The sequence below is a fragment of the Schistocerca gregaria genome, chromosome X, assembly GCF_023897955.1.
Source record: "Schistocerca gregaria isolate iqSchGreg1 chromosome X, iqSchGreg1.2, whole genome shotgun sequence".
NCBI classification, from domain to species: domain Eukaryota; kingdom Metazoa; phylum Arthropoda; class Insecta; order Orthoptera; family Acrididae; genus Schistocerca; species Schistocerca gregaria.
Window position 1 is genome coordinate 598,306,194 of NC_064931.1, and position 24,031 is coordinate 598,330,224.

General features: G+C 42.2%; 1 protein-coding gene and 1 pseudogene across 1 annotated transcript in view; one reads left to right on the top strand and one right to left on the bottom strand.

Annotated features, from left to right (window-relative positions):
- LOC126298236 (uncharacterized) overlaps positions 1 to 24,031 on the top strand; it is a 55,898-nt gene that overhangs the window by 31,843 nt on the left and 24 nt on the right. The window contains exons 4-5 of the mRNA XM_049989542.1: positions 521 to 608; positions 23,818 to 23,992. Of these exons, the coding sequence (XP_049845499.1) occupies positions 521 to 608; positions 23,818 to 23,992 (263 nt within the window). The remainder of the gene's footprint in view (positions 1 to 520; positions 609 to 23,817; positions 23,993 to 24,031) is intronic.
- LOC126299688 (5S ribosomal RNA) lies at positions 17,163 to 17,280 on the bottom strand (annotated as a pseudogene).

Here is a 24,031-nt window from a genome sequence, read left to right on the forward strand (position 1 = left end):
GGCCCTGTTCAACAGCAACAGAAGTTCCTGGACTTTGCTACAGTAATTTTTATGTTTACTGATGAATAAAAAATAAAATTCTTTGGTCGTTCGCCCTATGATCATTGACATTCTTTTGTGACTAGTTACACGTACAACTGCAAAAAGCTTAAATGGGAAACAGTTTAGTGATGCGACTTTTGAAAGTACTGTAAATACTTTTGGAAGCATTGTAATCGTTTTCAAACAGTAACTGTGCCAACAATACATTTATGGGCTCTTGGTCAGTTGTGTAATGTGTAGATTAGAAATTATATAAAAATAGAAAGGGGCTTCATAAAAATTCACAGTTGGATACTAGCGAATATGATCTTCGTTATGTGAAATTGTTCATACCCTAACCCCTCAAATTTTAATAATCTTCCAGAAGCTATTTTTTTATTAAAGAAATAAACGAATGGCACTTTTAAAGTTATATTGCATTAACGATCAATGATATTAAGATTACTTTTGTATAACTTCATTTTCATTTTTATTTCAGAAAATCCATTGAACAAATGCAACTATTTACTGTCAATCACAATGAGAGAAACAATATACTAGAGATGAAGTATAAGAGGCCTGTCAAGGTAAACAAATACTTTTGTTCTTCTGTAGTCTAGGTCCAAACTAAAGTCTGTTTTACTCTCGTTAACAAGCGTTACCACAATCCAGAAATCTAACATTGTGGCCGTAGGATAGTTCCCTGTGGCTGTGATTTGTATTGTGTGTGTGTGAGTGTGTGTGTGTGTGTGTGTGTGTGTGAGAGAGAGAGAGAGAGAGAGAGAGAGAGAGCATGCGTGCATTTCCGGTTTATAGGACAGATTCCTTGACTTGCGCCATCGACTGGTGGGTTTCCGGGTTCCGCTTAATAGGTCAGGAGTCCATTACACACAGGAAGCGACTACACGGGTAGCGGAAGCTGTGTGGAAGGGACTGGCGGTTTTTTAGGTTAGAGGATCTCAAGAAACCACAGAAGGGCGTCCGTCAGAAAGTGGGCAGGTAAAACACAGTAAGGTAGTTGTAGAAACGATTGGAACTGTAGTTGTAAATTGTCGTAGCTGTGTTGGGAAAGAACCAGAGCTCCAAGCCCTAATAGAAAGGACTGAAGCTCGAATAGTTGTAGGTACAGAGAGCTGGCTAAAGCCGGAAATAAGTTCAGCCGAATTTTTTTCAAACGATCTAACAGTGTTCAGAAAGAATAGATTACATACAGTTGGTGGTGGAGTATTTATTGCTGTCAGAGGTGTTTTGCCTTGTTGCGAAATTGAAGTAGATAGTTCATGTGAAATAGTATGGGTAGAGGTTATACCTGACAATCGGACTAAACTATTAATTGGATCGTTTTATCGACCCACGATTCAGAAGACATAGTTGCTGAACAGTTCAAAGAAAACTTGAGTCTCATTTCAAATAAGTACCCCGCTCATACAATTATAGTCGGTGGTGACTTCAATCTACCCTCGATACAGTGGAAAAATTATACGTTTAAAGCCGGCGGCAGGCATAAAACATCATCCGAAATTGTACTGAATGCTTTCTCAGAAAATTATTTTGAACAATTAGTTCATGAGTCCACTAGAAGCGTAAATGATTGCGAAAGCTTACCTGACTTTTTAGCAACACATAATCCTGGACAAATAGTGAGTGTTGTGACGAATACAGGGATTAGCGACCATAAGGCAGTTGCTGCTAGGTTGAATACCGTAACACCTACAACCATCAAAAAGAAACGCAAAATATATCTATTTAAAAAAGCTGATAAAAATGCTCTTAACGCCTTTTTAAGGGACAGTCTTCACTCCTTCCGATCTGATCATTTAAGTGTAGAAAAGTTGTGGAATGTTTTCAAAGAGATAGTATCAACAGCAATTGAGAGATATATACCACATAAATTAATAAGTGATGGTACTGATCCCCCATGGTACACAAAACGGGCCAGATCGTTGTTGCAGAAGCAACGAAAAAGCATACCAAATTTAAAAGAACGCAAAATCCCAAAGATTGGCAAAGTTTTACAGAAGTTCGAAATATGGCGCGTACTTCAATGCGAGATGCTTTTAATAATTTCCACAACGAAATTCTGTCTAAAAATCTGGCAGAAAACCCAAAGAGATTCTGGTCATACATAAAGCACACCAGTGGCAAGACACAATCAATACCTCCACTGAGCGATAACAACGATGAAGTCACTCATGACAGTGCCACTAACGCAGAGTTATTAAACACGGTTTTCCGAAACTCCTTCACCAAATAAGACAAAGTAAATATTCCTGAATTCCAATCAAGAACAACTGCCAAGATGCGAAACACAGAAGTAGATATCCTCGGTATAACAAAGCAGCTTAAATCACTTAATGAAGGCAAGGCCTGCGGTCCAGATTGTATACCAGTCAGGTTCCTCTCAGAGTATGCTGATAAAATAGCTCCATATTTAGCAATTATATACAACCACTCGCTCACAGAAAGATACGTACCTAAAGACTAGAAAATTTCTCAAGTCACACCAATACCCAAAAAGGGAAGTAGAAGTAACCCGTTGAATTACAAACCTATATCACTAACGTCGATTTGAAGTTGGGTTTTAGAACATATACTGTATTCGAACATTATGAAGTACCTCGAAGAAAACGATTTATTGACACGTAGTCAGCATGGATTCAGAATATATCGTTCTTGTGAAAAACAACTAGCTCTTTATGCTCATGATAAAATAAGTGATATGTCAAATTGATTCCATATTTTTAGATTTCCAGAAGGCTTTCGACACCGTTCCTCACAAGCGTCTTCTAATCAAACTGCGTGCCTACGGAGTATAGCCTCAGTTGTGCGACTGGATTCGTGATTTCTTGCCAGAAAGGTCACAGTTCGTAGTAATAGACAGAAAGTCATCTATTAAAACCGAAGTAGTATCCGGCGTTCCCCAAGGAAGTGTTATAGGCCCTCTATTGTTCCTGATCTATATTAACGATATAGGAGACAATATGAGTAGCCGTCTTAGATTGTTTGCAGATGATGTTGTCATTTACCGTCTTGTAAAGTCATCAGATGATCAAAACGACTTGCAAAATGATTTAGATAAGATATCTGTATGGTGCGAAAAGTGGCAATTGACCCTCAATAAAGAAAAGTGCAAAGTTATTCACATGAGTACTAAAAGGAATCAGGTAAATTTCGATTACGCGGTAAGTCATACAAATCTGAGGGCTGTAAATTCAACTAAATACTTAGGGATTACAATTACAAATAACCTAAGTCTGTACGATCAATAGATAATATTGTGGGTAGAGCAAACCAAAGACAGCGATTCATTGGCAGAACACTTAGTAGGTGCAACAGGTCTACCAAAGAGACTGCTTGTCCGCCCTATTCTGGAGTACTGCTGTGCGGTGTGGGATCCACATCAGGTGGGACTGACGGATGGCATCGAAAAAGTACAAAGAAGGGCAGCTCGTTTTGTATTATCGTGAAATAGGGGAGATAGTGACACAGACATGATACGTGAATTGGAGTGACAATCATTAAAACAAAGGCGTTTTTCGTTGCGACGGGATCTTCCCATGAAATTTCGATCACCAGTTTTCGACTCCGATTGCGGAAATATTTTGTTGGCACTCACCTACATAGGGAGAAATGATCATCACGATAAAATAATAGAAATCAGGGCTCCCACGGAAAAATTTAAGTGCTCGTTTTTCCCGTGTGCCGTTCGAGAGTGGAACGGTGGAGAGACAGCATGAAGGTGGTTCATTGAGCCCTCTGCCAGGCACTTTATTGTGAATAGCAGAGTAATCAAGTAGATGTAGATGTAGATGTAGATGGGCGCTGAACGACGAGCTTGTCAGCGATCATAGGAAAGATAGCAGGAACGAATGTGGTTAAAATGTCTAAGATGTCATAAAACAAGTAAGAATAATTTTTTTATTTGGTAAGCGTGTTACATGGATCAGTACATGCGAGTAATTCGCTTGGATGTGGAACGTGTCAATACAATTATACAAATACGATTAATACTATAGTATAATAATAATATAGTACAATAATTCACTCCTGGAAATTGAAATAAGAACATCGTGAATTCATTGTCCCAGGAAGGGGAAACTTTATTGACACATTCCTGGGGTCAGATACATCACATGATCACACTAACAGAACCACAGGCAACAGAGCATGCACAATGTCGGCACTAGTACAGTGTATATCCACCTTTCGCAGCAATGCAGGCTGCTATTCTCCCATGGAGACGATCATAGAGATGCTGGATGTAGTCCTGTGGAACGGCTTGCCATGCCATTTCCACCTGGCGCCTCAGTTGGACCAGCGTTCGTGCTGGACGTGCAGACCGCGTGAGACGACGCTTCATCCAGTCCCAAACATGCTCAATGGGGGACAGATCCGGAGATCTTGCTGGCCAGGGTAGTTGACTTACACCTTCTAGAGCACGTTTGGTGGCACGGGATACATGCGGACGTGCGTTGTCCTGTTGGAACAGCAAGTTCCGATGCCGGTCTAGGAAAGGTAGAACGATGGGTTCGATGACGGTTTGGATGTACCGTGCACTATTCAGTGTCCCCTCGACGATCACCAGAGGTGTACGGCCAGTGTAGGAGATCGCTCCCCACACCATGATGCCGGGTGTTGGCCCTGTGTGCCTCGGTCGTATGCAATCCTGATTGTGGAGCTCACCTGCACGGCGCCAAACACGCATACGACCATCATTGGCACCAAGGCAGAAGCGAATCTCATCGCTGAAGACGACACGTCTCCATTCGTCCCTCCATTCACGCCTGTCGCGGCACCACTGGAGGCGGGCTACACGATGTTGGGGCGTGAGCGGAAGACGGCCTAACGGTGTGCGGGACCGTAGCCCAGCTTCATGGAGACGGTTGCGAATGGTCCTCGCCGATACCCCAGAAGCAACAGTGTCCCTAATTTGCTGGGAAGTGGCGGTGCGGTCCCCTACGGCACTGCGTAGGATCCTACGGTCTTGGCGTGCATCCGTGCGTCGCTGCGGTCCGGTCCCAGGTCGACGGGCACGTGCACCTTCCGCCGACCACTGGCGACATCATCGATGTACTGTGGAGACCTCACGCCCCACGTGTTGAGCAATTCGGCGGTACGTCCACCCGGCCTCCCGCATGCCCACTATACGCCCTCGCTCAAAGTTCGTCAACTGCACATACGATTCACGTCCACGCTGTCGCGGCATGCTACCAGTGTTAAAGACTGCGATGGAGCTCCGTATGCCACGGCAAACTGGCTGACACTGACGGCGGCGGTGCACAAATGCTGCGAAGCTAGCGCCATTCGACGGCCAACACCGCGGTTCCTGGTGTGTACGCTGTGCCGTGCGTGTGATCATTGCTTGTACAGCCCTCTCGCAGTGTCCGGAGCAAGTACGGTGGGTCTGTCACACCGGTGTCAATGTGTTCTTTTTTCCATTTCCAGGAGTGTATTTTAGCGATCAGAATCTTTACGTTATCACCTCTCCTCCCGTTGCCGACCAATTATTGGCGATCAAAAATATTTACACGGCCAGATGTTTTACCGGCTACATTAGCAACGTGCGCTGGAGACCACTGCTACAGAAACTGGTACATGAATGCCTCAAATCACCGCTTGGAGTACTTCACACGACACAGCAGTTTTCTCATGTCTTTTGATAGGACCACCACTTCACCACTTTTCAACATTAACGTCTTGACAGCGTTTCGGTTTTAAATGTATGATTCATATGACACTGTGCAGTTAGTTTGAAAACATATGATATTACACGACCTTACACACTGACAAGTTGTGGAGTGAGAAATTTCTTCGGTACCAGTCGTCTATCTACTCGGACGAAGGTAGGGTGACGCGAAGACCAGTGAAACAATCAGTTCGCTGGGTACGGGCATAGATGCAACATTTTTGTCCGCTGTAGTCATACTGAATTTATTAAGTTATTTCATGAGTGCTCAGTCCGTTCTTTAGGATGTGGCATATGAGTAATGCTTTACATTCCTCTCTTTGGCGCTCAGTGTAGCCCACAGGACTATGAATATAGCGTTCGATCTCTACCTTAGATCATTAACAGAATTAATACCCGTCAATTCTATCGGAAACAGATAGCTATCTCATTCTTTTAGCCCTCAAAACAATGAAGACATTTTTTCTAAACAGGAGGACAAAAAAGCAAAGACGAAAATAATATACTTATTATTCACAGAATAGTCCCTAACTGCAACTTGATGGGCCGTGCCTTTGGTAAATAAAAAATATTAATCAAATTTTTCTATGAGATCAAATGAAAGCTTTTTTCTCAGTGTGTTATAACAATTTATTTTACGTTGCATTTTCAGTTTTAACTTTCTTTTAACACATCCTGCGAATTTTGCGTATCTTCATCTGTAATAGAGCATTTTGGGTTTATATGAAATCGAAATAACTGAAATAAGATGTTGAGCGAAAGAAATGTTTTTATTTGTAATTTTAATACATCATTGTAACGAAAGTGCAAGAGGCGCGAAAATAAACTTAAGCACTCTCATTTCAAATGGTTGTAAGAGTGGACATGGAAGACTTCAGAAAAATCCAATTAAATTTGCTTGCGCACCTCTTTCATCTGACATTAGAACTATTGTAGGGATTCTGATACGGTTTTCATTAATAGATAGATTGATTTACAAAGAAGATTTGTACATATAAATTACAAATATTTCGCCCAATTTCGGTAAATTATAATGAATTACAGTCCCCCTTGGCTGTGAAAATGATTCCATTGTCTTCTAATAGTGAATAGTCCACAAATATTGGTCGCCTGATTGCTGCGCTAGGCCGACGCGGGCTACCATTACCTGAAGACCGGCATTAACTACTGTTGTGGTTGGCAGGAGAGCCAACCGTGTTAGTAAAGGAGGCCGAAATGCACGCGTTTTAGCTCACGCAGGCTGGCGTGAGGTCTGAAACATGACAAGGGAATTAGAATTGAGTAAAACGGACGTAGCTGGTGGATTACTTAACTTTAATCCATTAATGGAGAACGTCGCTCTTTATGGTACATGATTCACAATATCAATAGTACGGATACTGGCGCCTTGCTAGGTCGTAGCAAATAACGTAGCTGAAGGCTATGCTAACTATCGTCTCGGCAAATGAGAGCGTAGAAGTCAGTGAACCATCGCTAGCAAAGTCGGCTGTACAACTGGGCGAGTGATAGGAAGTCTCTCTAGACCTGCCGTGTGGCGGCGCTCGGTCTGCAATCATTGATAGTGGCGACACGCGGGTCCGAAGTATACTACCGGACCGTGGCCGATTTAAAGGCTACCACCTAGCAAGTGTGGTGTCTGGCGGTGACACAACTACTACCAACTTTTTAAACAACTTACGATTCGGGCCGTTCAGATATTAAGAACTGATTTTTTGGTGTAGAATTAGTGTCGAAGGATCGTTGCCGTTAGTGCGGATTGCACCGCACTGGCACTGCAGGCCGGCGGCCGGCAAGTGACTATAACTCGCTCCGAACAGGCTTGCCAACTGGTGGACCAAGTTTTCAGTAGCTCACGGCTCCCATCATTGTCATGAGATGTCATTCCAAGCACCAATACCCTGCTTGAATATGTTTCTTATGTGACAGTGGTGATATTCAATTACCTAAAGTTTTTCTCTGAATTTTTATCTTGACACTACGCAATGATCTAATGGTTCAAATGGCTCTGAGCACTATAGGACTTAACATCTGAGGTCATCAGTCCCCTAGAACTTAGAACTACTTACACCTAACTAACCTAAGGACATCACAGACATCCATGGCCGAGGCAGGATTCGAACCTGCGCTGTAGTGGTCGCGCATTTCCAGACTGAAGCACCTATAACCGCTCGGTCACAGCGGCTGGCATGCAATGATCCGTAAACAGAATTACTGCTACGCTAGACAAGTAGTCCGTCCATAGATACTTAGTGCCATTCGTGCGAAGCTGAATGGACGGAGAGGGAGGAGTGGGTGGGAGGACGTATTGGGAGTATTTAGTTCATGATAAAATTAGTGTCTTGAAATTATCCCAACTGGAATGGTTAAGTGGTCTGTCCAGTAGAACGTACATCCCATCTGCTAACTTTCGTAGAACTTTCCCCTTCATCGTCATGGCACTGTAGCTAACAGTACTGGACTGTTAACGGTCTTTAAACATGTGAGCTCACTGAGACCAGCTGTCTAGCGAACAGATGTCACCGGCTCTTACTCGACTGCACCTAGTGACTTTGAGTTTGCGGCTATGAGTTTGCGAACCAGTTTGAAAGCCAATATGACAGGTTCTCTAGCGATATAAACTAAAGTGATTTTTGTTGTTCTGGTTATCGGTCCGAAGACTGGTTTGATGCAGCGCTCAAACTAGTCTATATTGTTCAAGCCTCTTAATCTCTGCATAACTACAAAACCTACATCCGTTTTAACCTGCTTACTTTGTTCAAGCACTGGTGTCCCTCTACAATTTTTAACCCCCACATTTGCCTCCACTACGAAACTGGCTACTCCTTGATGCTTTAAGATGTACCCTATCTTTTACGCAGACTGTGCCATAATTTTTCCCAGTTTGATTCAGTTCCTCCATATTAGTTTCTGAGCTACCTCTCAAATAGTCGACATTATTTTGTAGCACCACTTTTCAAAATCTGCTGTTCTCTTTTTGTCTGAACGCTATATCAGCCACGTTCCACTTTCATACAAAGCTACAATCCTGAAAATTTGCCGGCCTGTGTGGCCGAGCGGTTCTAGGCGCTTCAGTCTGGAACCGCGCGACCGCTACGGACGCAGGTTCGAATCCTGCCTCGGGCATGGATGTGTGTGATGTCCTTAGGTTAGTTAGATTTAAGTAGTTCTAAGTTCGAGGGGACTGATGACCTCAGATGTTGAGTCCCATAGTGCTCAGAGCCATTTGAACCTGAAAATTTCCTTCAGAGATAAATTCGCAACAGATTAATTGATATTTAGCGTCAATAACTTTCTCTTTTTCTGAAACACTTTTTTTTATTGTCGGTCGCCTTTTATACCGCACGTACTTCTGCCATAGTCAGCTACTTTTCTGCCAAGTAACAACCCTCATATACTATTCATACGTTTAGTGTGTCGGTTACTAATTTCATTTCCTCTTCATTTCAGATTTAATTCGACTATACTCTACTGCCCTTGTTGTAGTTTTGTTGGTGTTCATTTATAACAGTATTTGTGTACCCTTTACTAATTTTAGTAAATACGGTTGCTGGGCACTTCTGATTGGATCAAACCTGGTAGATTTATAAACTCTTTTCAAGACACTATCCAAACCGAAGACAGTATCCAAACTGTTCCGCTGGTCATTTAAGACCATTGTTGTCTCTAACAGAATTAGAGAGATCAGATGTTGTAATATGTCATAATACGTAATGGATGTACGAGTACCGGCCGTAGACGCGTGGTTGGCGACATACGGAAGTTTGGGTGTGACCCTGAATTGTGCACGGGTAGCCATATAATAAGGCGACCGCTCACGATTTGTCCGGCACAAATTATCATTGCGTCATTCCATTCTACAGCTGATGGTAGTCATTATTCCTAATTGATGTGTTTACGGCTGTGGTCGCCGCAGTGCCTCCTTCTTTGAACATGCATGCATGTCCAAAGGAACTTTGCATCGTAATCAGAATAACACAGGCGTAGCAATATCGTATCTTAAGGGAATAGGCGAAATGCCGCAAGTAATGAGGATAATGGGCAAGGAGCACTGCCTCAGTAGTGTGTGGATAATATGAGGATTTGGCTCTGACGGGAAGTGCACTAGGGTAGTCCGTGCAGTAACGATGATAGCTGTGTCCGCATGACATAGAAGTCAGCGCTTCTGCCAACTGTGCAGCACGCCCGTGTTCGAATCCCGGTCCAACACGAATTTTCAGCTTACTCCACTAATTTAAATCAATACCCGCTGAAAGCTAATGTCTTTAATTCCTTTGTACCTATAAACGTAGGTTTGCAAATGGTTCAAATGGCTCTAAGCACCATGGGACTTAACATGTGAGGTCATCAGTCCCCTAGACTTAGAACTACTTAAACCTAACTAACCTAAGGACATCACACACATCCATGCCCGAGGCAGGATTCGAAACTGCGACCGCAGCAGCAGCGCGGCTCCGGACTGAAGCACCTAGATCCGCTCGGCCACAGCGACCGGTGGTTGGAGGTAGCTTCAGCGGGCCGATTGGCCATCACCAGAAGGTCGTCGTGATTGGCCTACAACTTAAACAATCGTCATTCTCCCCAGTGCTAGCCACAGACAGAATGGCGACTGCCCGATTTGTGCCTCCGGGCTCGCTTGTTTATGTGCCTTTTCCCTACGCCTCTGACGTAGTTCTTCTGGAGGGGACAAGTGGAGTACTCTTTGATAATAACAGTGAGATCTTTCCTCAGCGCACTACGGCCCCTACACACAAGTCACTAGGCGCTTTTGTAACTGCCAAGTGTGGGTTCTTCATAGCACGTCGGTGGCCTGTGCTGGCATGATTACTTCACATTTGTATACAGTGTCCACTGGACCGTGACTTCCAGCCTGAAAGCGGTGTCGTAAACCTGCGTCACCGAATCGTTTTCAAAATATAAGTATCGCCACGCCTGACATCCGATGTGCTAGTCGGTCCCTCAACTACTGTCTTCCACCCATAGCTGCACGAGATTTAAAAGAATTCCCCAAATTCACGCCTGTACTTATTCGTGGCGCAACAACTCCATGGCTTTATTTTTTTCCATAAACTTTAGTTACCTTTCCGATTTTCTCCTTTGTTTCCTTTACTGCTTGTTCAATGTACAGTCTGCATGTCGTCACAACCCTGTCTAACTTTCTGTTCAACTACTCTCTTCGGTTAATATCTTTCGACTAGCAGTCTGGTTTTTAAAGAACTCAAAAATGGTTCAAATGGTTCTAAGCACCATTAGACTTAACGTCTGAGGTCATCTGTCCCCTAGACTTAGAACTACTTAAACCTAACTAACCTAAGAACATCACACACATCCATGCCCGAGGCATCCCTATATTTTATTCCTGCTACCTTCAAATTTTCGAAGAGTGCGTTTCAGTAAACATGGTCAAAGCTTCCTCTCATCTGAAAATGCTGCGTGGACAGCCTAAGGTCCCGTCAATGCAGATGTACACTTTCGTATCCCGCCTGGAAGGCGGCACGTGTGTCTGCTACTGTAAACGGAATGGGTAGGCCGAATGTAGGAAGTGAGCAGGAGCAGGTGAGGTAAAATTCTCGGTACAGCTTTTTACGTGAAAGTACATTTAATTATTAGTCAATGTCATACGTCACTTTACACTGAAGAGCCCGTAGGTGCGACTGGAAAGGTATCAACGTTAATAGCCACTAATAGTAGGACAAAGTATCATTGAAGTAACAAAAAGTCAGTAATGGCCCCCTATGAAGTAGAAACAATGTTGCTGGGTCGTCTCTTCGGAATCAAATGGGCTGAATCTGCAGCGACGGTCGTAGAGCTCCACAGCGCCGGCTAGAGGGCGCTGCCGTCGGCGTCGCGTAGTGCCAACTTATGAACTTGCATCTACGCCGTGGCATCGTTGCTATCGATACCACATACACCAAGCTCGAACTCTTTAGGGAATACATCAAATAAAGTCGCAATTGTCAGTAATTACTACCATCATCTGTAGAATGGAATGACGGCAATGAAAATTTGTGTTGGAGTGGGACTCGAACCCGGATTTCTCGCTTACCACGAGCGGTTGCCTTATCATGTGGCTATCCGTGCACGACTCAGGGCCAGACCCGAACTCCCGGTATCGGGAGATAAATACGATATTGCAGTGCCTTTGTAATTCTGATTACGATGCAAAGTTCCTTTAGACATCGATGCATGTACGGAAATATACGTAATGGATGTACGAGTACCGGTCGTAGACGCGTGGTTGGCGACATACGGAAGTTTGGGTGTGACCCTGAATTGTGCACGGGTAGCCATATAATAAGGCGACCGCTCACGATTTGTCCGGCACAAATTTTCATTGCCGTCATTCCATTCTACAGCTGATGGTAGTCATTATTCCTAATTGATGTGTTTACGGCTGTGGTCGCCGCAGTGCCTCCTTCTTTGAACATGCATGCATGTCCAAAGGAACTTTGCATCGTAATCAGAATAACACAGGCGTAGCAATATCGTATCTTAAGGGAATAGGCGAAATGCCGCAAGTAATGAGGATAATGGGTAAGGGGCGCTACCTCTGTAGTGTGTGGATAATATGAGGATTTGGGTCTGACGGGAAGTGTACTAGGGCAGCCCGTGCAGGAACGATGATAGCTGTGTCTGCATGACATAGTAGTCAGCGATGCTGCGAACTGAGCAGCAGACCCGTGTTCGAATCCCGGTCCAACACGAATTTTCAACTTACTCCACTAATTTAAATCAATGAACGCTGGAAGCTAATGTCTTTAATTCCTTTGTACCTATAAAAGTAGGTTTGCAAATGGTTCAAATGGCTCTAAGCACCATGGGACTTAACATCTGAGGTCATCAGTCCTCTAGACTTAGAACTACTTAAACCTATCTAACCTAAGGACATCACACATCTCCATGCCCAAGGTAGGATTCGAACCTGCGACCGTAGCGGCAGCTCGTTTCTGGACTGAAGCGCCTAGAACCGCTCGGCCGCAGTGGCCGGCGTAGGTTTGCATTTCTTCAGTCTGTTTTCCAGCGTTCCTGTATTTCTCTCGAACTGGAACGGATCTTCCCCACAATCGGCTACTGCCGGTTTTCTTCACTCCTTTGTAAATAATTCGTGTCCGTCTTCTGTAAGCAAGACTTAATATACTGATGGTTCGGTAAAATTCACACTTGTTAGCATCTGCCGACGTCTCTGTAATTGGGATTATTACGTTATTCTTCATGTCTGAAGGCATTTCACCTGTTTCATATATCTTGCGTTTCAGGTGGAATAGCTTTGTCATGGCTTATTCTTCCCAGGAGCTCAATAAATTTGAGGAAAGGTCTTGCATTGTAGTATTTCCTCTTCATCAACTTCCTCTTCCCTTTCCATAATATTGTCTGCTAGTTTGTTTCATTTGTAGATCTATATCAGTTCTACACATTCCTTTCACCTTTCAGCCTTTCCTTAGCACTGGTTTGACATCTGAGCCCTCTATACTGATACAGCTGCTTCAATTTTCTCCGAAAAATGGCATAATTTTCCCAACTTTCTCACAGTAATGCATTTGTCCTGTCGCATTTACTGCTTAGTCATTTTCCACTTTCCGTTTATCTCAGTTTTTGTTGTCTATATTCCCCTTTGCCTGGCGGGAGTTGGGACGACGAGATTTAACCGAACTAGAACATCTCCTAACCAGATGTGCTGTCTAATACCTACCCAGGCAAATTAACAGAGTGATTTTCAAGAAGAAAACCATAAGAACAATTGCGGAGAGAGGTGTTTTAGAAGCAAATCAGGAACTTCACTTTTTCTTGATCCAGCGCTTTTCACACGAAGCAAATGACAGAATTATAGGAAAAAGACATTTCTTACGCATGCGGCAGATTGCCTATGCCCTGCCGCATCTCAAGGGCATAACCAGAGCGCCAGCGAACATTTTCTCTCTAATAAAAGTTGTTTCTCATTATGTGCAAAGATTTTAAACCGTGGTGGATTTCCTCCCTTCACCAATTAAATTCAATATGTTATGAGTTGCCCAAGGAGATCTACTAGGTCTTGCCTCTTAGCCTAATTGTTCTTCTGCTGCCTTCACGACGCCAATCATAAAATTGCCCGTTACTATTTTGTTGTTGTCCTGTTCACTTCCTCTGATAAGTCAATCGTTGCCTAATATCGCCTTTGAAACTCTGATAAAACTCTTTTTATTTGCCCACTATCGGATTCCACTCTTCAATCACCATCAAATTTTCGTTTTCATTAACAATCCTAATAATTTCTTTTGTCTCATCGTACATTCTTTCAGTCTCTTTTTCATCTGTGGCTCGAGGAAGCATATCAACAAGTTCTACTGCGGTAGCTTTTGGCTTTGTATACGTCTAGGTTGTGATGATGAACTCTCTATGTTGTACGCAGCAGCTAAGCTACATTGCTATTTTGATATTAATTATTAGACCTACTAATGCATTACCCTTATTTAATTTTGTGTTCAATCCTACCACCTCACTTAACTAATTCTCAATTTGTGTAAACTCAACCTCTCTATTCTTTTTTCTAAATTCTCTACCCTACATGCCGTTAAGGGACCTAACATTCCACCTATCATCTTTACAAGACTAATTTTTCCATGTGATTGTATCTTGCAAAAGAGTCGTTGTCTGGTGATTCGGACTGGGTAGTATTTTATCTACAAAATATTTTACCCAAAATTACTCCATCACCATTACATTAACTCATACAGTTCGCCTACATACCTCAAGAAATACAGTGACTGTTTTTTTTTTTAATAGTAATTCTGTAATTATTTCATAGAAACGTAGCTTGGTTGTCAATCAGCAGGTAAACCAGTACAGTAATTCATTCCATGTTAATTTGAATTTTGATCAGAGCTATGGGCTAGCCATTTGGTAAATTTTCCACATCATCTTCAATCCAAACAGCTACAATTCTCATTTTGTGAAAAAAATTGTTGTCATGTTGGAACTGAAATGACCAACTTCGACTAGTTCTGCAGTGTGGGTAACGGTAAAGTGTCACTTTGAGCCTGATGAACCTTACAGTATTTAGCACCAAATTTTCAGGGTGACCAAAAAGTCCGTTAACATTTGAAAATTCAGTACTTCATGCAATAATGCAGGTAGAGAGGTAAAAATTGACTCACGCGCTTGAAATTACATGGGGTTTTATTGAAACCAAAAATCTGCCCTAAATGGTCAACAGATAGCACTTCATATGATACAAAACAGTAATTAGCATAACAACTGATTTTTAGCGAAGACAATTTTCTTTATAACAGATGCTCCAACAATAGCTGTAGTTGAGGGACAATGTTGTGAACAGCGGTGTGCAGCACATCAGTAGGTATGGTGAGAAATTGCCGTCGGATGTTGTCGTTTAGCATCCCAAATGAGGTCGGACGATCACGGTAGACTTGCGACTTCAGGTAATCGCACAACCAATAATCCCACGGATTGAGATCTGGAGACGTAGGAAGCCAAGCATGACGGAATTGGCGGCTCAGCACATGATCCTCACCAAAAGTTGCGTGCAAGATATCTTTCACGCATGTAGCAATATGGGGTATAGCGCCATCCTGCGTTAAAGTCGTACCTTCCGGTAAGTGGTTAGCAGTCAGGCTAGGGATGATGAGATTCTGTAACACACCGACATACCTCGCACCCGATACACTGAATGTTTGGAAAGCAGCACCCCGCATTTCTTCGAAGAAAAAGGGTCCGCTCACGACTGATGTGGTAAATCCACGCCACACTGTGACATTCTCATCATGCAGTGGGGTTTCCACGACAGCTTTAGGATTTTCGGTAGCCCAAATTTTGCAGTTGTGGGTGTTGACGGACCGCCGGAGTGTGAAATGGACTTCATCTGTCCGCAACAGTCGTCGCCGGCCTCAGTTTTTTGAAATACCCACACTGTAGATGCTCTCCGCGTCACAAAATCGGTGGCTAACAGTTCGTGGTACCGCTGGATTTTGTACGGGTAACATTGGACGGTACGTCTTAGTGATCTCAACAAAATAGCAAATGGAATGCTGATGCGACGTGCGACTTCATATGCGCTGACTTCACCATACGGAGATGAACTACCTAAAGTCTCAATTTCTTCCAGAACTATCGGAGCAGCAGTAGCACTTGGGCCTAGTCGCTCGCTACGGGGCCGATCGTGCAAACAACTTCTTCACAACGACGTCTGTTTAAGAACCTTTACCCGTTCGAATATCCTTCTTATGAGGGTAGGATTGTAAAGCTGGAGTAATGGATTTTCCATTCTGATAGTATAGCTTCCTAAAGGATTGTAAAGCTGGAGTAGTGGATTTTCCATTCCGATAGTATAGCTTCCTAAAGCATTGTAAAGCTGGAGTAGTGGATTTTCCATTCTGATAGTATAGCTTCCTAAAGGATTGTAAAGCTCGAGTAGTGGATTTTCCATTCTGATAGTATAGCTTCCTAAATGATTGTAAAGCTGGAGTAGTGGATTTTCCATTCTGATAGTATAGCTTCCTAAAGCATTGTAAAGCTGGAGTAGTGGATTTTCCATTCTGATAGTATAGCTTCCTAAAGCATTGTAAAGCTGGAGTAGTGGATTTTCCATTCTGATAGTATAGCTTCCTAAAGGATTGTAAAGCTGGAGTAGTGGATTTTCCATTCTGATAGTATAGCTTCCTAAAGGATTGTAAAGCTGGAGTAGTGGATTTTCCATTCTGATAGTATAGCTTCCTAAAGGATTGTAAAGCTGGAGTAGTGGATTTTCCATTCTGATAGTATAGCTTCCTAAAGGATTGTAAAGCTCGAGTAGTGGATTTTCCATTCTGATAGTATAGCTTCCTAAAGGATTGTAAAGCTGGAGTAGTGGATTTTCCATTCTGATAGTATAGCTTCCTAAAGGATTGTATAGCTGGAGTAGTGGATTTTTCATTCTGATAGTATAGCTTCCTAAAGGATTGTAAAGCTGGAGCAGTGGATTTTCCATTCTGATAGTATAGCTTCCTAAGTGCCTTTTCTGGTAAACTCAACATGCCGCAATTGCTGGCGCATCTGATTCGCTCCCTCACTACAGCTCATTTTATACACGATTCTCATGTGGCGTCACTGACATGTTGCTGGTTTTTGGTTTCAATAAAGCCCCATGTCATTTGAGGCATGTGTGTCAAGTTTTACCTCTCTGCTACATTATTTGGTGAATTAGTGTATTTTCAAATGTTAACGGAGTTTTGGGTTAACCTGTAGTATAAGGTAATGCCGGCCTCTACCAGAAGTTTGGTTTGTTTACATACTGAACTCCGCCCGAACAGGCCATGAAGACCCAACGGTACCGACCTGCCGCCGTGTCATCCTCAGACCGCAGGCGTTACTGGATACCGAAATAGAGGTACATGTGGTCAGCACACCGCTCTCTCTACGGAACCGGTGCCGCTACTTCTCAATCAAGTAGCTACTCAGTTTGCCTCACAAGTGCTGAGTGCACCCCGCTTGCCAACAGCGCTCGGCAGACCGGATGGTCACCCATCCAACTGCTAGCTCAGCCCGACAGCGCTTAACTTCGGTGATCTGACGGGAACCGCTGTTACCACTGCGGCAAGGCCGTTGGCTTACACACTGAGCCACCATACATACTGAGACAAGAGTGCAGTATATCATTATGAATCACCCATCAAACTGTATCATAGAACCACTGGACTATTGAAAGTAAAGCAAACTAGATATTTTCAGATCGGTATATGTTTTTTCGTTCTGTGTAATATATGATGTCATCATCACTGTAAATAATGTTTTTCGTTTCCCTAGATTTCAGCGGGGAAGTGAATTGCACTTCTTCAGTTAGCAGATTTTTTGTTTTTTCATCATCTTTCGCATATGTTCAGCAGCTCATGGAGGAAATATCCTTCCGTTTAAGAATCGAACACAGAATATATACGGAATACACAAAGGAAATAACTGAAAATGATGAAACAAGTGTCACAAATGCACATTGCAAACAAACATCTGTAGTTTACTATATTTAGGAAAATCTTTTTGCGTCAAGGTGGTATATAAAAATTCGCCATTTTCATCAAAATACTTTTAGACCCCTTCCAAAAAATTGCATTCCAAGACACTCAAAAAGTCTAATGTAGTAGTTTTTTTTGTAATCCACAATCAGTAGTGTTCAGTGCGATTGCAGCTGCTATATTTCGAACTGAACTAGTGTCATTGACTTTTGAATTTTGCTTTTAATTGTATGAATTTGTAAAGTTACTTTATATCAAAGCAAATTTTCCGGTTTTACAAACAAAATAATTAGCCAGAATATGTTACTGTGTTTTCTACATACTTGAATTAAATGTTAACTAAAGTATCATATAGTAAAAAGAAACATTTTCTCACTAGCGTTAGGCTTAATGTGAATCAAGTATGTGGCTTAAGCAGTGCCCATTCTCAGAGACAGTGCGCTTTTTGCCTTCCCATTGCAAAGAAGGATATGAGAAAATCCAAAATACGTTTCTTATTATACAGTTTCTATGAACCTATAGAAGACAGTTGTTTTCCAGGTGCGAGAAGAAATTGCAAACATCAACCTCCTATTCAAAATGTGAATTTGGCGCATAAAACATCAAGACTGTGTGGAAAGTAGTAAAAATTTATAGTAGACACACAGAAAGGAACACACAAAAAGAAATCAAATGTCAGATTTATTAAATAATACAAAGGACATTTTGCACAGCATCCTTAACTAATTCATTTTAAAGGGTTTTGTGTAAACAAAAATGGAACAAAAATACAGTTTTTAATACCATATCTCACTGATAGCACTAGTGATAGTACATTTTCTCTCCAAACGTCATGCGAAAGTGTAAACCATGGATAGAGCAACAGTCATCGTCAGGTGTGCATTGAAGGTAAATCGATAGAGAAAGTAAGACAGTCCATTAACTAAGCAGGGACGTTGCAACTGCAGCAGTATGATGATAAACTAGAAAAAAAAAAAAGGTTCAAATGCCTCTGAGCACTATTGGACTTAACGTCTCAGGTCATCAGTCCCCTAGAACTTAGAGCTACTTAAACATAACTAACCTAAGGACATCACACACATCCATGCTCGAGGTAGGATTAGAACCTGTGACTGTAGCGGTCGGGCGGTTCCAGACTGTAGCGCCTAGAACCGCTCGGCCACGCCAGCCGGCGGTAAACTAGAAACTGCATACAGCTACATAAACAAAAAGAATGGCCACCCAGCGACCCTACCTCCAAGTGGGAGATGCAGCCCATGTAACCCGTAGATGCTGACCCAAGCTGCCTTTAATGACCAGGTTTTTGCCATTGCTGGGAGGGGGGGGGGCTGTGATCTTTGCTGTGATATCAAGTAGGGTAGGCCCATGTGGGTTGTCCAACTCAGATGGCCCAGCTTGGCATGTCTAAGATAGAGCGCTGCTCTGATAAGACCAGAATCCGAAGAAGCGTGGACAGTTGGAGTGGCTCCACGTCCATGGACTACCATGCAGTGGACTACTTGGATGCTCGCTTTTGAGTGGGGCTATAGGGGTGCAGATTGTATCAGTGAGTGGGCGGCAGAGGGTGATGGTGAGCGGTAAGACGGGTGGGAGCCAAGGTGTCAGATCCATGGTGTGCAGGATGTGGCAGGGGCACTGCTTGCAACTGCAATCGCTGCCGCAGCTGGTTGCGATGGCGAGTCAGGAGCTCGTGACCAGATCAAACAGCTGATGCCCACTATGTCCATTGCAGGTGCCAGACAGTTGTGCGTGCCGAGACACAGGAGCCCTGCATATAGGAAAACCTGTACCTAAGCTGGACAAACTGTACAGAGCACAGGAAGTCTTGCAAGGTTCAGTGCCTACATTTGTGCAAGATTTTGGCCAGTATGATCCCAATGATGCTGCTGGACTAGTGTGCGCTGAGGAAGATGTAAAGCACTAGCTTATTTGATGTCGTCACCTAGGCCTTTCGCATCTGACTCTTAAATGATCTGACTATCTGCTCGACCTCTGCGTTGGAGGATTGTTGGAAGAGATTTGTACTCAGTCGCAAGCCATTAAGCAACAGAAAGACAGTAACTGTGATGACATGAGTTGGGGACCACTATCAGACAACAGTGTGTGTGGCGTTCTACCGACAGCAAGAATTGTAGAGAGGGCATGATGACAGCCTGCACTCTAATTGACAGCATCCGTGCCATGAAGGGGATGTTGGAGAGAGTGTCCAACACCAACAACCACTTAGCCCCCTGAAATGCCCTGACAAAATCGATGTGTACTCTCTCCCTTGCTCTCTTTGGGCATGGCCATGGAGAGAAACTTTGTGTCAGGCGTGCCTGGTTAATTGAGCAACAACTTTATCATCAGAATGCGTGTTTAATATCAGCATTAAAATCAGGCTAGTATGCATGCTACCAGGTTAACGCCTTCATGCACATCATATCCCAATGTGAGGCATGAAGTAGCTGGAGGATGCAGGCTGAAGCATGAACAGGATTATGAACCAGTATTCAGTGCTGTCAGTGACCAATGCCAGATCGTTTTCCTGAATTTTTTTTTTCTCTTTGCTGAGTTGTACATTGAAATCTCCTAACATAATTTACATGTGATGAGTAGGGACTTTATTCGAGGTTTCCTCCAATAGTTCCCAGAAGTCGTATATTACCTGTGGGTCTTTTCTACTGTAATCATTTGTGGTGGCATGTGCATTTATCAGTGTGTATCCTTGTTTCCAGATTTTACTCAGATTGTGGTGATTCTTTCTTATGTTGAATGGAAGTTTATTATTGAATCTATTATTGATCTGTGCACAACAAAAGCTGTGCCAAATTGTTTGGGTCCCTTGTTTGTCTGGACTGCAGGTTTTCCTTTGTAGATTCTGAAGTTTCCTGAATCAAAATTATTTTTGTCAGTAAATCGAGTTTCTTGAATTGCAAGAACTTTTATGTGGGATTTTTCCATAGTATTCGTGAGTTGTTTGAGTTTAGCTATTTTGGAGAGTGTGTTTATGTTGAGAGTTCCTATGAAGTTTTTCTGTTTTGGTCTTAGATATTTCGAGAAGCTCTGACTCTTCTGTGCATGATGTCCCTGGTCCCCCAGAATCCGATGACCAGAAAAATACAGTCCAGAGACTGATTCCTGGGCAGTGGATTACTTTCCTTTTGTTCCATCATGCTTATTGAAGTTGAAACTTGTTTTGCGATGATCTTCTAATAAGGTCACATGTTTATGATTTGATTGCTGAGATCAAGAAGAGCATGGAGCAGCTGCACCAACTAGGTGAACAGACACTGACCATTACACGCTGGATTCCAGAACAGACACTAGTGGATTTGGGCTGCCTCTTCTGCCAATTCCACCATACTGATGATCTCCATCTCTGCCTTCACTGCCATTGAGGTCTTCACTGTATCCCTGGCAAGTGGCCCTCACAATGTACTGTCACGCAGGCCAGGTGAACCAAGGTTTTCTTTTTACTCCTCCCCCTCCTCCTTTTTCAACTAAGCTTATGACTGGCTTTGCTTTTGTGTGTGTGTGTGTGTGTGTGTGTGTGTGAGAGTGTGTGTGTGTGTGTGTGTGTGTGTGTGTCATCACACATTTAGACATATATTTGTGGAGTAGAATGAGTTGTCAATCAAATATGATTTCATTTCATGCTTGAAGTTAATGTAATTCTCTACTAGATTTTCCATGGCATTTGGGATGCAGTCTAAGACTTTTATAGTTCAATACCTCACTACGTTCTGTGAAAATAATCAATTTTTGAAAATGTAATGTAACTGGATACATAAAAAAGTCTGCTCACTAAGCAGTGGCAGGAGAACACAAAAATAAAAGGTTTTATTAAAGTTTGCAAGCTTTCTGAGCCAGTGGCTCCTTCTTCTGGCAGAAGTTTCGTAGGGAAAAAAAGAGTTGTGAAGGAAAAGTACTGGTGAGGTTTAGGAAAAGGTGTAGAGTTTGGAAAATTCATCCAGAACTGTGGGTCAGGTAAGAGTTAATAGATGGAATGAGAAGAAACTCTACACCTTTTCTTTAACCTCACCAGTACTTTTTCTTCAATTTTCCTTTCCCTTCAACCCTTCTGCCAGCAGAAGGGACCACTGGCTTTGAAAGCTTGCAAACTTTAATACCTTTCATATGTGTGTTCTTCTGCCAACCACTACAAGACCTACGACTATTGAGGTTTAAGTACTTGTACCCTGTTATAATTTAAGTCACAACTTTTCCTTTCTCCACATCTGATCTACAGCAACTAAGTGTTGAGTTTTGTCCCTCCACATTCGGCAATTTTATTTCAGTAGTTAACTGATACTGAGAAAGACATTAGCAGTCTACATGATTTGGAGGCACTACTGCACCTCGTGAAATTATATGCTCACACATTTTGCTTCTTACATCTCCTATTACATTAAAGTCCTTTTCATTTTCACAATTTTCAGGCTCAATATTCTGTTACAACAACTTCTTTTAATATTTACAGGCTAACTCTGTGCATAGTCTGACAGAACTGCTGTTCTCACATCTGTAACAAACTTCAATATTTCATTAGATCAGTGGCCCTCCAATAGGTGTTCATAAGGAAGTGTAAGGGAGAAGACTTGCCCCTCACTCAAATCTCTTGTATGGAATTTCTATTCATTGCAGAATTCCAACTAATATCCAGCAACAATTGTCTGTAACTCAATTAAACTGCATATTTCACATTGCCAAGCATGGCATTAATTTCTGTGAGTTTAATTATTGCTACAGATACTGGATTTTTTTGTTTTCAAACTGTTCATGAGAAATTATACTGATTTCGTTCTGCAGCAGTGGTTATACAGTTGTTCTGCAGTCAAAGTGATGTGAACCTTTTCAGAACAGGGCCAAAATAGTGCCCTCAACCTTTCCTCTGGCAGTTCCTCAGAATGCTTTTATCAAGTTGCAGAAGGGGACTGATACATCGTCCTGATGTGCAGATTCCCAGCACAACATAAATATGAAAGCAGTATATGTGCCCATAATCCATCCCCAGTCTCCACAAAAGAAAAAAAAGTATCAAAATAATACATAAATCCAGTAATGTGGTCAAGTGTGAAGCTTCGTAAGCAAAGTGTTGAATGTAACGTCAAAGTTAAGTCTTTTTTAAGGTTTCTTCTCTGTTATTCCATTTTGAGGAGTATCTTTTGTTGGATATTTTTGTTGATATCCAATAAGATTTTATTACTCATTCTGATTTTTTTCTGTTTCAGATGTTTATGGGAAACTGAATAAATATTTTTGTGAATATTTTCTAGTTTAATTTCATAATTCATTGAGTACCATGGGCTTGATCATATAAAGGAAGAAATTTCAGATTCTTCGATAAAAATGTGACATCCACATTCATATTAATAACACATTTCCTATTTTCTGTTAGAGTGTGGTTACTGTTTAGGTATAAAAGTAATATCTTACAAATACCAAACTAATATCAATTGTTTGACATGCAGTAAGTTTTTTGTACTTCTTGTCAAATTACTTCTTGGAACACAACAGGTTTGAACTCTCCAAATCAGCTACATAAAAACTGCAACTTTTAGAATCTCGCCCCACCCCCTTCCACCCTCCTCAGAAAAATTTTTGCAGGTTTCCATTAGCTCTCCCCCTTTGTTTGTATACATATGTATGTGAATGACTGTACAAACCAGTTGTAGTTTCACTTCAATGGTGTGACATTTTCTAACATGATAAATAACAAGAGTTTTAACCACAGAAGGAGAGTTATTTCAGTACCGAGCGAGGTGGCGCAGTGGTTAGCACACTGGACTCACATTCATTCGGGAGGACGATGGTTCAATCCCGTCTCCACCCATCCTGATTTAGGTTTTACGTGATTTCCCTAAATATTTCAGGCAAATGCCGGGATGGTTCTTTTGAAAGGGCACAGCCGATTTCCTTCTCAATCCTTCCCTAACCCAAGCTTGCGCTCCGTCTCTAATGACCTCGTTGTCGACGGGACGTTAAACACTAACCACCACCACCACCAGTTATTTCAGTTTAACAATTTTAGTGCCAATTCAGAAGTGCAAAACACTTTCCTTAATATTTTACTTGCATCATAATGTGTGAACTAAACAATTAGTGTTTTCGTTTGGTACCTTTTCTAATTGTGTAATAGATACATTACTCTTGCAGCTACATCTTCATGATCCGTATGACATTGACTTCTCAAAGCCATTAGCAAACTCAAAACGTACACAAAACATTGAAGGAAGTGTTACCATGGGTCACAAATTACAAGTCATATATAAGTTTCGTAACATAGATATTCATCAGTCTGCATGGGAACTGAAAAGAAATCAGAGGGGATGTACATTGCCACGAGAAATTGATCTCAGATACTACAGAG